The sequence below is a fragment of the Schistocerca nitens genome, chromosome 2 (assembly GCF_023898315.1).
Source record: "Schistocerca nitens isolate TAMUIC-IGC-003100 chromosome 2, iqSchNite1.1, whole genome shotgun sequence".
Taxonomy (NCBI): domain Eukaryota; kingdom Metazoa; phylum Arthropoda; class Insecta; order Orthoptera; family Acrididae; genus Schistocerca; species Schistocerca nitens.
Genome location: NC_064615.1, coordinates 118366904 through 118385431, shown reverse-complemented (window position 1 = coordinate 118385431; position 18528 = coordinate 118366904). Strand labels below are relative to the sequence as shown.

General features: G+C 40.6%; 1 protein-coding gene across 2 annotated transcripts in view; it reads right to left on the bottom strand.

The window, feature by feature from the left end:
- The window catches only part of LOC126235793 (UV radiation resistance-associated protein), a 123398-nt gene that overhangs the window by 89456 nt on the left and 15414 nt on the right, over positions 1–18528 (bottom strand). For both annotated transcript variants that reach the window (XM_049944606.1, XM_049944607.1), the window contains exon 3: positions 7640–7940. In XM_049944606.1, the coding sequence (XP_049800563.1) occupies positions 7640–7940 (301 nt within the window). The remainder of the gene's footprint in view (positions 1–7639; positions 7941–18528) is intronic.

The following is an 18528-nucleotide window of genomic DNA, read 5'->3' as shown; positions in this document are numbered from 1 at the left end:
ATATAATCTGCAAATGTGTAACCAAGTTTGCACCCCTCTAGCACCCTGGGAGTGACAACTGGACTCCCTGGCCACCAGTGCATTCAATTCTTAGCAGAAACAATAGACCGTTTTGTTGCTGTTAATTATTGTTGACTGCACTCTGTGATATCCTGTTGTTAGTAATACTTTCATTTTGACTTTTGCAGGAACTTTTAGTTCAGTCTTTAGTCCATGTTGGTTAATAGCGTATTCATATTACAATGAATTAGCTTTGTGCTTACCATCTGGATCAAAATTCCGAACTGCTCAGTTATGTGGGAATTTTAGACACAAAATGAAAGACATTGTGGTCTGTATGATCTGTAAAAAGAAAATACATTTTCACAGTTCATCCAGTAGTGTTACGGATGCCTTCAAAAGGAAACACCATCAGTTTTTAAACATTGTGTCTCTTGATAATTTGTTAGAAGATGCAACAGGCAGTCAACTCGCCCCATCCACTGATGATACCATGCCAACCTCTTCTGTCCCTGGCTCCACAACACGCACTGCCTCATCCTCATTTAGTACTGCTATGGTCACGGATGTAGCAGATACATCAAGTATGCAACCCGATTTCACAAAAAGTTTTAAGACTGAAACAAACATAATAAACCAACCATCTAATTGACCAAGTACTGCAGTATCACAAGCGTCGACAAAAATACCAAGGTAGGGGGCAATTTTTGGTACCATGAAGGGTAAAAGAACTATCTAGTAGTAAAATTAAAGAGATTGACAATCTCCTCATTGATACTGTGGCTGAGTGTTACCTTCCATTTTGTTTGGTGGATAATGCCAAATTTATGAAACTAATTAAGACAATAATACCACAATATTCATGGCCTTCCAGGAAGAGCCTGACAAACAAACTGTTAAATGATCATTGTCTCAAAATTAGGGAAGTTATTGGCAATATAATGACTGAAATAAAATATGTCACACTACCTATGGACATGCAGACCAACATAATACACAAGATTTTTGACATAGACAGTGCACTTTATTGAGCAGTACACAATGCAGTGTGGTGTTCTGGTCTCTTTGCACATCGCTGATTGGCAAATTTCTGAAAACATTGTCAAGAGCATTAAAACAATTGTATCTGACTGGGGAATAGGTGCCAAAGTGTTATCTATTGTCACTGACAGCACAAGTGTTATGATGGATGTAGCAAGGATAATGAATGTTGTTCATTTGGCAAGCACTGCTCACACACTTAGTTTAGCAGTGTCAGATGTTTCCAACCATACTAACTCAACAGCACTAAGCTTTTTGAGACAGAAAGGTTACAAAATCACTGGGTTTTTTTGATAGCAGTATGATAGCCACTACAAAACTAGTAGACTGCCAAGTTTGGCTGAACAAAAAACAGTTAAAGCTGAAACAGGAGACACCCAACAGGTGGAACTCTTGTTTCATATGATGCTGCACCTAGTGCTGGTCAAAGATGCCCTCATAAAGACATTTTCACGTGTTAATTGAAGTTTTGATGGCAGACGAGCAAGGCTGCCTTCCTCTACTGGAACCTTTGTTCGAGTTAACAGAATGTCTATGGAACAGTTCACAACAGCCTCCTCTGTAGTGCCATTAGCTCAAGGATACCTAAGAGCAGTGACAGAGGCAACCCCAAAGACTAAGGTAGGCACCGCTTTGAGAAAACCTCCTCTATCCCTCTTGAAAAGGATGGTGCCTTACAAAGAAGACAGCATTAGCAAGTGTTTCAAAGTGACTGTTTTGGACCCTCAGCTAAAAAAGCGTGGTTTTGGAGTTGCTGAAAGAGCTGAAAACATCATAAATGAGCTCACTCCAGAGATTAGGCAAACTCCACACAATGGCAGAGTTGTTGTTGACAGTATGGTTACTCAAGTAGAAGATGGTGAAATGCAAGAAGAGGAAGAAAAAGAAGAAGAAGAAGATAATGAAAAAACTATATTAATTACAAAAATTTAAAGGAATTTAATGGACGATGCATTTTTTCATGAAAAAATACTTTCCACAAGTGGGAATATATTTTTAAAATGCAACTGATCAACTCACCAGTAATAAAAATTGTATCATATGTGGTTCATTTTAATGTTACCTCAGCATTTAGCAAAAAAGAATTATCAGTGATGGGTGCTAACTGGCAGGAAGAAAGAGACAGAGCTTCAATAAATGTGAGATGCATGCAATAGATAATAGATGCATAAATGCTAAGTCACAAACAATTTTGTTGCACTTCAAATGATATGAATTATTGTGTGACTTTTCTCAATGATAGCTACTCTCTACACTGCTTACTATTATCTGTGCCTTGCGCTCGTGTTTTCTGTTTTCAGTTTTACTAGTATTGTCATAAATATTAAAAATCCATAAGCACAAATTTTCAGGATTATCTATACGGAATTAGGAATCTGTATGGGGCTAGGAGAGAGAATTAAATACTTTTTTGTTCATTTTAAAAATGTGTTATATTTAAAAATGTGTTATATTAAAAAGATTTTAATTAAATGGTTATTTTCTGCTTTCTTGTAGTGTGTGTGTGTGTGTGTGTGTGTGTGTGAAATTTTTCAATTGATTTCAGACAATTTGATGAAATTACAAAAAAGTTATGTGGTAAATTCAGGTTTATTTCGGCTTCTTTTCAACTGAATCAACCAATATATTGCTTCTTCCTACATATATCTCACGAAAAGGTTGCAAATGTAAAAATTAGGGAGAACAGAGCTCACACAGAAGCTTAACAGCAGTCATTCTTAACAGTGAAACATTTGTGAGGGAACAGGGAAACAGAGAATAGAAGTGACACACCAAGCAATCTCTCTACCATGCACCGCAATATTGCATTCCCATACATTTCTGAGCTAAGCTGAAAGTTCAAAGCGTTTAGCTTATCAGAAAGTTAGTTTAAAATCAACTGCATAATCTGCACTGAACAACTTACAAGAAACTGACCTAATAAAAATGTTTTAAAAGGTTATTGTTCAATTATACAGACACATAAATTTACTGTGCAGCACCAGATATTAAACTTTTAAAGCGAACCAAGAACTGATATTTAATACCATTCATATTTAAATAAGTACATACATTTTAAAAATATTTTACTTTTTAGGAAAATTCTTTTTATTCACACTTCCTTGAAATAAGATATTTCATTTGTCTCTAAGAAAGATGTCAACTCTAGTCATGGTTCATTTATAAACAAAAAGGCTGAAAAAGTAAGTAAATAAAATCACTCAAACCCAGAGACTGAAAACATTCATATAATTGCCACAACCATTGGAGACGTGTTTCAGTCAGTTGTCTTGCATTGAGTGAAACCATTTAAACAAGGTGAGTGAGTGAAAACATTCATACAGATGACAAGGCCGCAGAGACTAACCAATAGGTTGTTAAAAACAGTTGGTTGTCCCATCACTACATTAATGCGAATGCAATTGTGCAAAGTCAATGTGACAGGGTAGCATAGTGGTTAGAGCATCTGCCTAGTGAGCAGGAGGCCTGGGTCTGAATCCTGGTATTGATACAAATTTTCATTCATAGCTTCAGTCTGTATATATATCAATGATGTCTGAGACCTGAAAGCGTCTCTGGGCTCATATACTTTCATTTGATCTGACTTTGATATTTTTTCCTGGTAGCGTTCTTCAAATCCTGAAGATTTTTCATTCAGTCAGCCCAATCAATCTGGACACAAATCAGCTGTTTGATGGCTCTTCAAATGTACTGATGGACATATCTGAAGGAAGGAGTTGATCCCAGCTCTTGCTAGTACAGTGTCTTTAACAGCAACATAAGCTTTTGCTGCTGCATACATAGCATCATTCAAGTCAGTTTATTTGTACACTTACAGAGTAATTTTCTTCCTACTTTTTCCTGATCCAATACCTTATGCTGTAATGCCTTTCTGTAATAAGACTTGAAGCTCATAATGATACCCCGCTCCATAGATTGGAGGACTAAAGTAATGAGTAATGCTGGAAGACAAAACAACAACTTTAAACTTTCCATTTTCTCTTACAAGTAAAAGGTTTGAAGGATGAATCAGCAACAAAAGATTTCTAGAATTTCCAGTTGCAAGCTGATGCTTTTTGACTTGAGGGATAAGTAGAGTTTTATAACATTCTACAAAAATGTTTACATCCATCTGTGAATTCTGTTGGACTTTTAGATTTCTAGCTGTATTTGTATTCCCTTAATGCACCACAGATTTTAGGACTTTCCAACAATTAGCAAAAATTGCATGTGTGTGCTCCAGCTACATTTTCACATACCACAGCTGTTGTGTGTGATTTAGTTGCCTTAAAACCAGGCACTGATATTTTCTTCTTCAAAACTATGGGACTTTCTTGGCATTTTCTTCCAATATAAGCAACTTTGCTCACTGTAGACTTTTTTTGTAGCCTTACTTACTAATCATGTTTTTAAAAGACACCGTGAAAAGTTCAGCAGCTTCGGTATTGGCTAACAGTTTTCCACTCTGACTGTCTAATTCCCTATTTTGCAAGTCTCAATTTGAAACATACAAGCCAGCCAATAGTTACTTTAAAATCAGTGTAATACCCATGTTTCTTGTCCATTTAGAGGGCAGTTCCACAATTCAAAAGACCATTTATCACTTACCTTTGGCTATGTACTTCATGAACAATGTGTAAAATGCAGTGTCTAAATCCTGGTTTTCTGCCATTTTCATCATTTTCTGGTACAAGCTTCCATCATCATCGTCAAACACACTCACATATTTTGTAATGGCATCACTGATCTTTTACATGGCTGATACTGTGTTGCATTTGTAACTTCATACCCAGACTAAGTTTAATCAACTAGAGATTTCTTTCCAACTGTACTATTATTTTAAGTTTATCAAAACTACTAAGAACAATGGACACATTTAGTCGCAATTACGAATGGCATAACAACAGTATGATCTGTCTCAAGAAAACATTCAGTGGTCACACTGAACAGTGACAATAGACTTACAGGGAGGGAGAAACTGCTGAATTGGCCATCCCAGTACCAGCAGAACTACTACATGGTGTGCACATGAGTTTTAATTTGCCAACTGGGAAGCAGTAGCATTAATTAGATAATCAGTGTTCATTCTACTGCACATACTGAAGAGAACACATATGAGAAAATGTGGAAACAATTTTTGTACAAAAACGTGCTGTCTTTTGCTTATAAATTTGCTGAACTAGTGGTATTACCTGAGAAGTTCCATGACATGGAGAATGGAAATAATTTGAGCAGACAAATACTTCACTATCAACAAGTAGTTGTGGACAACAATGGAGCAACAAGCCTTGAAGCAGTCTTATAGAAACATCACAGTTGATTGCCAGTAACTTTAAAGTTTCTGTTCTGCATTTTCTGGTGCAACGAGATCCCACAGATCCACAAAGATAGTAAAAGAATTCTCCTGATTCACAGTAATCCCATTATTTTTAGTATGGATAGTTGTGCATAAACTGTTGCTTCAAAATAATCATAAATTTTGCACTTAAAGTAATACACTGTACTGTCATATATTGGGTTTTGCTAACACACGGGGTGCAGAAAAACAACTGACAAAAACTGTAAAGTAGAAAGACAGCATCAAAAAGAGAAATTTGAGTACAGGAACTAGGTGCCACAGTTGCAGGTATTCGAGGCTACAGGAATGTAATTGGAATCTGACCTATGGAAGTCTTTACTCAAAATTATATGTAATCCACTGAAAATGTTTACATAAACAAAACATTTGGACTAATCAATCATCACAATGAGAACAAGAAAAACTTAAAGCTTCACACACACACACACACATGTATTGTACTTAGCTGATGTGCCATACAGCACTTCTTTAGAAATGAAAACAATCACATATCCCGGTTTCATGTTTCAATATGTCCTACAAAGGTAAAAGTACATGAAAAATTAGTATGCTCTTGTACACAGACTTGCCACTAATAGTTAACATAAGCATATTATAACAAATATCCCAACTGACCATTTTCACACTGCCATAATGCTGTAAATATAAAACTATGACCCCTTGTTCCTGTACTCAAATTTCTTCATTTGATGCTGTCTTCCTGCCCTACACTTTTGCAGCTTGTCATGTTAAATTGTTTGCAAATTTACTAAATACGTTCATAAGATGCTGTTGTGAAATAAAGAGATTCATAAGAGATCTCAAATGTGGGAGATTTTGTTAGATATTCTGAATCACAATGGAATCTGGTTTATATGGACTAGGTGCTCCTAGATCATGCAGATTATTGAAAATCTAGATAAGCCAGAAATTCACAAAAAATTAGAATGACATGGGTTAAATGCCATAAACATACACATTACTTTTATTCACAAAGTGGCTGCAGAACACACACATAAAAGACAATTGTAATTGGCAAGCTTTCGGGCCCAGTGGCTCCTTCTTCAGGCGGAAGGGTTGAAGGCAAAGGAAGAAGGATGAAGGAAAAGGACTGGAGAGGTCTAGGAAAAGGGGTAGATTTCAGGAAAGTCGCCCAGAAGTGTGGTCAGGGGAGGCTTACCACAATTACTGCACATACTGAAGCCTGATACATATGAGAAAATGTGGAAGCAATTTATGTACAAAAAAGTGTTGTCTTTTGCTTATAAATTTGGTGAACTATTGGTATTACCTGACAGGTTCCATGACATGGAGAATGGCAAATGATTTGAGCAGACAAATAGTTCACTATCAACAAGTAGTTGTGGACAACAATGGAGCAACAAGTCTTGAAGCAGTCTTATAGAAACATAACAGCTAATTATCAATAACTTGAAAGTTTCTGTGCTGCACTTTCTGGTGCAACGAGATCGCACAGATCCGCACAGATAGCAACAGAATTCTCCTGATTCATGGTAATCCCATTCTTTTTATTATAGATAGTTGTGTATAAACTGTTGCTTCAAAAAAATCATAAATTTTGGACTTAAAGTAATACATAGGACTGTCATAATGGGTCATATACTGTCTGGCCCTCTCATCCCGTATGGCAAGTCTCCCTTGACCACGGTTCTGGGTGACTTTCCCGAAATGTACCCCTTTTCCAAGACCTCTCCAGTCCTTTTCCCTCACCCTTCTTCCTTCGTCTTCAACCCTTCTGCCTGAAGAAGGAGCCACTGGCTCTGAAAGTTTGCCCATTGCAACAGCCTTCTATGTGTATGTTCTGGTGCCACTTGGTGAGTAGATTTTTTATCTATCTAATTAAATAATTTTGTCAATAATTGATTGTTTTTGTTGTTACATTACATTTGTTATCAAACACAAATTATACATTGTTTTTGTTGTTACATTACATTTGTTATCAAACACAAATTATACATGATTTCTACGTAAATGTTGACCAGATATTGAAACCAAAATGTAGTGAGTTTTATATACTTATGACAGGAGCATCAAAGAGCATTACTGTCAGCCCAAAACATTTGTTCCATTACCTGTAATTACTGATAAAGTTGATTCTCATAATTATTTTTTATATGAAGGAATAGTACTTCTCTTCAGTGAGATCAATTCTGCAAATTTCTCCAATAAATTATCATTACCTTCGTCCCTTAGATACATGCAAGTCATATCCATACATACTACAAAAGACATACAAACATATATTGCTCTATTTCTTACCATTTACTGCAGTATTTACATTGCCCACAAAATCATTCACTTCAATTTCTTCCCACTTTGGATTTTCACTCTCCAGCTTTTCACTGGTATAAAATGGTGATGACATTGTTGTCAAGTGTAAAGTGTAGTAGAAAGAAAATTTTTTGTTGTCAGATTTCTGCTTCTGGAGAATGTAATCTGGAGAACAGCACGTCCTGACTGGTTTCTGTTGGTGTGCCCAATCTATTTTCACATCATGACTATCTTCTCCATTAATACCAACATTGTAGCCAATAACTTGGATTAAATTTCGCAAACGTAACTGAAAAAAAAAAGGTAATTTGGAACATAAGTTCACAATCTTTGTATAAAGCACATTAACTACAAAAATACATCTGATGGGCTCAGAAAGAAATGTTAGAATATCAATCAAAACTGAAAACCAATCAACTTCAAAACATCACATATACCAGGTGTGTATAATTAAACTTTCTCTATTTTAACATGTCATAACACAGAAACCAATCACCATACGAGAACCAAACTTGGTAGCATTAATCTCAAGGACATGTGGAAGAGAAATAATACAGAATTAATTCAACTGAAACACTTTTAATGTGCTGCTACAATACATCATACCCTTACATACTGGTATCATTACTGCTACAAAAGAGGCTCATTATAGTGCCCATCAGTGGCCAGAAGAGCCTGAACACACAGGATTGCATTCTTCACAGCAGAACAAAGCATGTCTGTAGGTATGCTGACTACATCTCTTGATATGCTGCACTTCAGATCAGCATATGTGTGAATGTTCCCCTGGAAAACACTGTCCTTCAGGCAGCCCCACAACCAGAAATCACACGGAGATCAGGTGATCATGCTGACCAAGCATTTGGAAATGATCGGCTGATAATTCAATCGTTTCCAAATGTGTCTCTGAGAAGCAGGTGAACTTCACAAGTAATAGGTGCACGAAATCTGTTGAGTTCAATGCGTCTCTCTCCTGTAGGGTGGGTATGACATGGTGGCAAAGCATATCACAGTAATGCTGGACAGCCAGACTGCACATCCTTGGTCCTTGAGCACCAACCTCTTTTACAAAAAAATGCCAATGATGAATGTAGCTGTGAATGCACACCATATGGTGACACATTCACCTCACAGGGGAACTTCATGCACAGTGACTGGAGGTGAAGATCCCCACACTCGGAAAATCTGTGTGTTCATTTCACCAGTCAGAGAAAAATGAGCTTTGTCTGTCCATAGGATGGTCCTGGGCCAGCCCTCATCAACTTAAATTCTAGCGGGAAAGTGGAGACCAATGTCTACATAGCATCATGTGTCCTGTGGTGAAAGCTGCTGTACAATCTGGATCTTGCACGGATACCATTTGAGAATGGTTTGAAGCACCTTACGTACAGTGGACCACGGGATGTTCAACTGTCGTGACACAGCATGCCACTGCCTGATGATTGGGAATTGTGTGCAGTGTTGTCTGCCATAGCAATAGCAATTTCATCAACCACCTCAGGTGCAACCAGTCATCGGCCTCTTCCCAAAGCGATGCCCAGTTCTCCGCTTGATTCAAATTTCTTCATCATGCTCCCCACAGCAAGTGGAGAAAACAGAAAACAGACCCTTCCTCAATCCTTTCAGCCAGTGATATTTTCGAAGTGCAGATGCAGCACTACTGTTGTTTTGATAATAGAGCTTCACCAATAATGCCCTGCTCCTTTTTTCCAAGCTCATGTTGACACATCAACAAGTGCGCTGCGACTGGTCAAGTGTGTGAGACTATGAATCACGATGTCTGATCACAGCACCTGGTGGTCATAGTTGGAACTGGATGGTGGCACTGTGACACATGGAAATCATGCACCCAATACTCTGGACATTAATGCTAGCAAGTTTGGTAATTGTACGGTAATTAGTTTCCATGTTATAACATGTTAAACAGGGAAAATTTAATTATAACCATCCAGTATACTGGATAACTGTCACTAATGAATATAATAAAATAAACTGTTCTTAAAAACTGTATAAATGATCTCTTGTCAATAATTTTAATTATCTTTTCTAAATGATATTAATTCTACTTCATAAGTAAAATTATCTTTTATGAACAATTTTCATTTCCTCTCACAAGTAAATTTCATTGTGTAAAATACTTACACTTATAAAGTACATTTAAATACAATGCAGTTTTTACTTAATAATTCTCATTTATAAATTATTTTAATAAAAAAAATGATTTTAGGAGTAAGGATAACTACTCAAATACCTGAGCTTTTTTATAGGTACATAAACAAAATTGATAATGTTGAAGGAAAAACCATTCTCAGAGCTATAAAGTGAAGTGAACACACACACACACACACACACACACACACACACACACACACACACAGTATTTGTCCAAAAGCTAATAATGTTCTATTTATGTGCCTGTCGATGCCTCAGTGCCTTAACTATGCAACGAATTGCTACCTTTGCTCGCTAAACAGTACATAGTCTATCAACAACCTCCCATTTCCACATTTTATCGAAAATTAAATTTATAAATCCCTTAAGTGTTACATTTCATTGCATAAAGCTTTTAAACTGATTACCTTATGCAAAAATCGACTGTCAAAATGGAGAAGTTTGCAAAATTCTGCAGAACTGTCAAGAATGGCAATCAGTGAGAGTAACGTCAGTGTTGTTTCTTTGCGAGATCTTGTAATACAGCCTATGTGAGGAAAGATGCTGGTCCTTTCTGGAGATCCAGTGATTGTCACTGTCACTACACAATAAGCAGAAAGAGCAGCTAATCTTGAAACACTGAGGGTATTCAGACGTAGTACAAGAACAGTTAGCAGTTTTGTGAACTGCAGTCTGCAGTAGTAATGTTATGGCTAGATTAGACAAGCCTTTCAAATTGGTGAAAACATCCAGGTGATACTGGGAGTTTGATAGCTCCAGTTACCTGTCTCTAACAGGTTAAATGTTATATAACTGGGCAAACACATTCAGAATACCCAGGGAGTTCAGAAGCTGTATGGCAGAACAAGGCCTAAGGTGCAAGCTAAGCCTAGAAAGAAACATTTTAAGATGAACAAGAAAGTCTTATTGCTGGTAGTAGTCACAGGAGGGGAATATAGAACTGATATACAAATCTTTACGAAGTAATTACCAGGTAACTAATATTTTTAAACCTAGTACACAGTTCAGAAATGTCACCTACGATTAACACTCTGCGGAGGAGAATTTTGGAAAAGATGTGTCATAGCAGTAGAGGTGCAGGGAACAGTTTGCACCACAACTTTAATTACACAACTGAGAACATCAAACAATGTGAGGACTGTGTCACTCTTTGAACAGTATGATAAACAATGTATGATCATGTCACTGCACAGTTTGGAAAAATTGCTCAGGAAAGGGGGATGACGTTCACATATGGGCGTGATAGTTTCATTGTTCCTCAATATGTGCTTTCTGTATGGTGTGGTTAGCACTTGAACGCTTTTGGTGAGAACCTAATTGTACGGCAAATTGTCAGAAGCACTCAGTTTGACAAAAGCAGTATCTATCCTATCCTAATAATTTCCTATATGTTTCCTAAGCCTTTTAGGGTAAATTAATCCAAAAGATAGAGCTTCAGAATATAGTAGATAACAGCTCAAACAGTTACAAGCAAAACAACATACAGCAGTAGGGCAAATTCATCAAAATCAAAGAAAATGCATTTAATATCTCCCATCAGAACATCAGAAGTCTACTAAATAGAGTGAACTTCTCATATCCATACAACAAAATGAAAGGATAGATGGAATGTCAGCATATTTGTTCTGCAGGATGTATCTTAAGATTCATACTGCAACTAGAGACAGTTATTAAAAGTTCTGCAGATTTAACTGGAGAATCATTGTTTAATAGACACTGGCAGTTTCTTTTTAGACAAAGCAACCTGTAGCAATGTAGATGCAAAAACAACTGCCAATGGTTTTTCTGAGCATTATGGCCAAATGTTAATAACAAAATATACTGACCAGTTAAGTACAGATCATGGAATAAAGGTACTATCTTGTAGAATCATAAAAAATGACTATCACAGTGTTTAGAGAGAAATTATGTGAAGGACACTGGGGAGAAATTTTTAAAGCAGACACCACTGGTGGAAAATTGAACACTTTTTCAAATACATGTCTACAACACTATGAGTCTTGTTTTCCCCTAAAACAAACAACATTAACTTCAAACAAAACCAAAGATAAGGATATAGGTACAGAAAAGGACAAGTGTCTTATGCTGTGAAGAGAGAGCTTTCCCTAATTCAGAGTGCAAGCTGTAGTAAAGAGTTTAAATTCCATTACCACCAATATTGCAAATTCTTCAGTCTGTCATTAAGTAATGAAAACATGCACTATGCTCAAAAATAAAACACTGCTAGAATAAAGTATAGCCCATTTGGAACATTAACAAACAAGAAACACACAATAATGGTGACCAAAAGGAAATTGCATTCCTAGTGTCAAAAATACTACCCCTATGGAGATTAAAAGAAATCCATCAGATCATTAAAAAGTATATAGCAGAATATTAAAATTTTGTGCAGACTTGATAAGATTACCCTTAAGATGCCTTTGCAATCAATCAATGACTTAGGTCACATTTCTTGACAGATTTAAATATGCTGTAGTAACACCGATCTATAAATTGGAGGTATGGAGACCACCTAACTACACACACATTTCTCTCCACTCTTTCCATAAACGTTTGAGAAAGTGGCCAATTATAGATTATCAATTCATTTAACTGAGCTGAACTAGATAAGGGCCCCTAAGTTTCGGTTTAGATTCTTCGCAAAGGTGCAACACAGTACCTCACAAATTAAGTCCTAGCAAAGCTTAACAATAAAAATTATCCAGATGGTATATTTATGAACCTGTCAGAGCCTTCTGAATGTATGGATAACAAAATTCTCCATGCTAAACTAGAGTGTTGTGGCATTAATGGCATTTGCATTCCATTCACAACAGAGTGCTTCATTGACAAATGGTGTCACAGACTTTAAACTAATCTCAGAATAGGGGAGCATAACTTATGGGGTACCCCAAGTATTGATACTGAGCCCACTTGTTCTTAATCTACATAAATGATCTTCCAATGATTTTAAAGGTAATTAAAAATTGTTCTGTTTGATAATGACAGGCACAGTAAGCAATAGTCCAAACTCTATGATTGCTGAACAAATTTACAGGTGGTTCACAGCTGACAGCTTAATTCTTGATCTCACTACTCACAATACACAAGCCAAAGTGACCTGTTAGCACCAGAAGTACACATTAATGGTTAGACATTAAATGGAACATCCTGTGTAAAATTCCTTGGTGTAAAGCTCGACAAGTTAAAATTGAGGTAAAACATACCAAAACTAATCAAGCAGTACAGATCAGTATCTATTGCCCATATAAGCATATCTCATTGTGCTGACCTGACAGCAGGAGTGTTTACTTATTCTGCGTGGTTGGTTGGTTGGTTTGAAGACTGAAGGAACCAAACTACGTGGTCATCAGTCAGGCAAGTCAACAAAACTATACACCAAAGAAGGGCCTAGTGTGCGAAAGCCAAGGAAAGAAAACCACAAGATCTCCCACAGGTCAACAAAGCCTAGAGACAGGAACCTGGAAGAAGAAAAGGGGTAAAGGAAGAAAGAGGGGTGAGTTGGCCCATCCTGGGTGCAGCTGTAGGCCCTCACAGGTAGAAAGTGCGACTGGGGGGACATACCCACAGCCACTTAACACAGGCATCCCACCCAATAATACATAAAAAAGACTAGCAACATGGACAGAGCGGGAGAAACACAGGAAAAGCACCACATCAAACAGAACACACGATAAGTGGGAAGAAGAGAAAAAGAACGGGAAGGACAAATGCTGCTGCAGGCCACCAAGTCCACACAGCCATTGCCCTGTTGCAGCAGAGAAGCCAACAGGGCGTCCTGACAATTCCTCAATGGAACAACAAGGCTGAGGCACTGTAAGAGTGATAAAAGCTCTTTCATGAATAAACTGTAAAACCACGTCAGCCACTGAGGCATCATCCGCTAACACCGTGGGTAGAGACTGAGGAATATTAAAGAGTGCAGCACAGGGTAGATTTCGGACAGTCCAGCAAAATGTGGACCACCACCAACCGTACACCACAACAACTGTGGTGTGGATCGTCGTGATGGAGGAGATAACCACGAGTCAGCCAAGTATGGCTGATGCAGAGCCGGAAAAGGACAGTGGAGACCTTGCGAGAGGCCCGCACAGAGGACCTCCACGTATTCGTAGTCTCATTTATCACCCATAGCTAGTTTGGTGAAGTCAGAGTATGTCATTCCATATTCCAGATCCTTAGAACTTAACAGCATAATAACGATCAAAGAACCAGTTCTGGAATAACAATATCAAGAGGTGGCTTGCTAATAGCCTATTTGACTATCAGCAAGTTCATTCCCCAGGATCCCAATCTCACCCAGAGTCCAGTGTCCACATTGTTTGAGGGCAAAAAAGGGAATCCTGGATAGTCAGGACCAAGGGATGATGAGGGTAAAACTGGTTAAGAGCTTGTAAACCAGTCAAAGAACTGCTACAGATAAGAAGGACTCACCACTGTAGGAAAGGATATGCTCAAGAGCATGAGAATGGCTACCAGGTCCACAGTGAAAACACTGTAGCCATTTGGCAAGGAATGGAATTCATTACATCCTGTTGAATGTAAGCAAAGCCAGTGCGACTGGCAACCATCAAGCCATCGGTATAGACTACTTCTGAACCCCGAAACATGCTGAGAATGGAGAATTGGCAGCAGAGAGCCTCAGGTGGAGTCAAGTCTTTTGGACCTTGTGATAGGTCATGGCAGAGTTGTGGATAGGGAATGCACCACTGAGGAATACATGAAAAGGCCCGGAGAAGAGGTAGTAAAGGGGAAAGCTGTAATTCTGAAAAAATGGGCCAGATGTGGATGGTGATTGAAACACCGGACCTGGGCTGCTGTTGTAGGAGGGGGATCTCTGTATCTGGAAAGAGGAGATTGTAGGTCAAGTGCTCTGGGGAGCTGCAGATGCATAACACTTAAGCAATAAACTGCAGTTGATGCAGAACCCAAACCAGTGGAACCCCTGCCTTGGCTGGGAGGCTGATCAAGGAATAGTCCCCTAGGCACCACCTGCCAGTCGCACCCCGCAATGGTGCATCGGGTCAAGCATGCCATGCCATATGCGGGACTCCTGTGATCCAGATGGATCTGGACCAATGCTTTGTGGAGTTGTAGTTGACCAGAGTGGCCCACGTCTCAGTTGGTACTGCTGAAGCATCAAAGAGCATTGAGGTGCGACCAACATATGCCACAGTTGACAAATATGGGGAGGCCATGTCAATGGGGCATCAAAGACCAGTCCCAAAAAATGATGGCAGCCCACCAAATTGAGGGAATGGCCATTAAGGTATAGATCCAAATGGGGGTGGACTGTACAGAAATGACAGAAATGCATAGTGCAGGTCTTGGCAGCCAGATTTGGAAGGCATGAGTGAGAACCAAGCACTGCAGTCAGTGTATTGCTCCCTCTGGTCCGCATTCAGCAACGCTCATCATGGACAATCAAAAATCACAGCCGCCACCAGACCATTGATAGCCACTACAAGGAGAGGGACAAGCAAAACAAAACCCTGTGTAGCCTTTTTCTCCTACAGATGGAAGGTGCTATGTGAGGTGCCAACCTGTACCTGAAAAGCGTTACTTGAAAGTTCCGGATAAAAACTGGAAACGGGCTACAGAGGCCCCACTCATACACTCCTGGAAATGGAAAAAAGAACACATTGACACCGGTGTGTCAGACCCACCATACTTGCTCCGGACACTGCGAGAGGGCTGTACAAGCAATGATCACACGCACAGCACAGCGGACACACCAGGAACCGCGGTGTTGGCCGTCGAATGGCGCTAGCTGCGCAGCATTTGTGCACCGCCGCCGTCAGTGTCAGCCAGTTTGCCGTGGCATACGGAGCTCCATTGCAGTCTTTAACACTGGTAGCATGCCGCGACAGCGTGGACGTGAACCGTATGTGCAGTTGACGGACTTTGAGCGAGGGCGTATAGTGGGCATGCGGGAGGCCGGGTGGACGTACTGCCGAATTGCTCAACACGTGGGGCGTGAGGTCTCCACAGTACATCGATGTTGTCGCCAGTGGTCGGCGGAAGGTGCACGTGCCCGTCGACCTGGGACCAGACCGCAGCGACGCACGGATGCACGCCAAGACCGTAGGATCCTACGCAGTGCCGTAGGGGACCGCACCGCCACTTCCCAGCAAATTAGGGACACTGTTGCTCCTGGGGTATTGGCGAGGACCATTCACAACCGTCTCCATGAAGCTGGGCTACGGTCCCGCACACCGTTAGGCCGTCTTCCGCTCACGCCCCAACATCGTGCAGCCCGCCTCCAGTGGTGTCGCGACAGACGTGAATGGAGGGACGAATGGAGACGTGTCGTCTTCAGCGATGAGAGTCGCTTCTGCCTTGGTGCCAATGATGGTCGTATGCGTGTTTGGCGCCGTGCAGGTGAGCGCCACAATCAGGACTGCATACGACTGAGGCACACAGGGCCAACACCCGGCATCATGGTGTGGAGAGTGATCTCCTACACTGGCCGTACACCACTGGTGATCGTCGAGGGGAGACTGAATAGTGCATGGTACATCCAAACCGTCATCGAACCCATCGTTCTACCATTCCTAGACCGGCAAGGGAACTTGCTGTTCCAACAGGACAATGCACGTCCGCATGTATCCCGTGCCACCCAACGTGCTCTAGAAGGTGTAAGTCAACTACCCTGGCCAGCAAGATCTCCGGATCTGTCCCCCATTGAGCATGTTTGGGACTCGATGAAGCGTCGTCTCACGCGGTCTGCACGTCCAGCACGAAAGCTGGTCCAACTGAGGTGCCAGGTGGAAATGGCATGGCAAGCCATTCCACGGGACTACATCCAGCATCTCTACGATCGTCTCCATGGGAGAATAGCAGCCTGCATTGCTGCGAAAGGTGGATATACACTGTACTAGTGCCGACATTGTGCATGCTCTGTTGCCTGTGTCTATGTGCCTGTGGTTCTGTCAGTGTGATCATGTGATGTATCTGACCCCAGGAATGTGTCAATAAAGTTTCCCCTTCCTGGGACAATGAATTCACGGTGTTCTTATTTCAATTTCCAGGAGTGTATAAGGTACCAAGGATGTGGTGGCACAATGTGGTATCATAAACTTTATACAGATTGAAGAAGATTGCAACAAGGTGTTGATGTGGGCAAAAGCCATTCAAACAGCAGAATACAGGTGGACTAAATTATATGCAGCAGAACGGCCTTGTCGAAAACCACCCTGCATCAAAGCCAAAAGATCCCAGGATTCAAAGACCCAATACAGCCTCTGACTCACCATAAGTTCAAATAACTTGCAGAGGTTATGGGTTAAACTGATCGGATACTAGCTGTCCATCTGAAGGGGTGGTTTGCCCAGTTTGAAAACTGGAATAATGACACTTTCCTGCACTGGGAAAGGAATTCCCCCTCACTTCAGAGATAGTTACAAAGGGCATGTACATAACATTGGCTGGCCACCAGTAAGTGTTGAAGCATTGTTTGTGCACCTGATCCTGTCCACAAGCCATTTCAGGGCAGAGAGCAAGGTTGCTGTGAATTCCCATTCACTAAACAGGGCACAAGGAGGCTACAGGCAAAGGGGAATGAAAGATGAAGGGAGTGGTTCCACACAGTGTTTGATAAGCTGGAACTCTGAGGCCTGGATGAAATGCCGAGCAAAATGCTCAGTGATAGAGTCCGAGCTGGTAAGGACAACACCATCCAGGGAAACTCCTGGGACACCTTCAGGAGTGCAGCGACCAAAAATATGCCCGATCTATGCTGACACATGTGAAGATGGAGTGGGCAGCCCTATAGCGGCAACATATCGTCCCCAACAAATCTGTTTCTACTGTTTAAGAAGATAAATGGCCGTGGCACAAAGCTGTTTAAAGGCCAGGAGGTGGTTGGGAGATGGATTCTGTTTGTAGAATTGGAGGACACAGCTGTGGTCTTTAATATCTGCAGAAACTTCAAGGCCCCACCAAGGGGCAGTCTTCCGCCAAGGAGACCCCGACAAAGACAATCACTGAAACAGCTAGTGAAAGGATGGCATTGGTCAAACTCTGCACAGACTCATCAGTGCTGTCATGTGATGAAGCGGTTGGGATGGCAGCCAAGGAAAAGGCATCCCAATCCACATTACTACAAGCCTACATGGAAGCGTGCCCAGGTGAGTGACGCTGAAGATAAGATAAGATAAGACAACCACAAAATGATAGCTGTTGCACAAATAGTTGTGAATGTCCCATAGAATGGAGGGGAGGAATCCAGGGCTGTAGATCAATGGCTGAAAAGAGCCATGTACCGCATGAAAGTATATGGGAGCCCCAGTGTTGAGGAGGCAGAAATCGAGCCCTGCCAGCAGGTCTTCAACAATCCTGCTGTGGTGAGTGGTCACAGTACCACCTCACAGAGGGTTATGGGCCTCAAAATCCCCAAGGGGAAGGAACAGAGGAAGAAGCTGTGTAAGGAGGTCAAAAAGAGCAGGAAGCATAGGAGGCCAGTCGGGTGAAGATAAAGATTGCAAATCATTACCACAGAGTCTAAATGGTTCCGATGGCCACTGCTTCTAGTGTGGTTTGAAGAGGCAGCCAGGGACTAAATGTCCAAGCAGACCAACTTATAGGCACTACCAGAGGCTCCCAAAAGGTTGACCTCATTCCGACAGATGGTTTGCAAACCATGAAGAGTCGGTAAATGACTATCCACAAAACGAGATTCTTGCAATGCAACACGAGCTACTGAG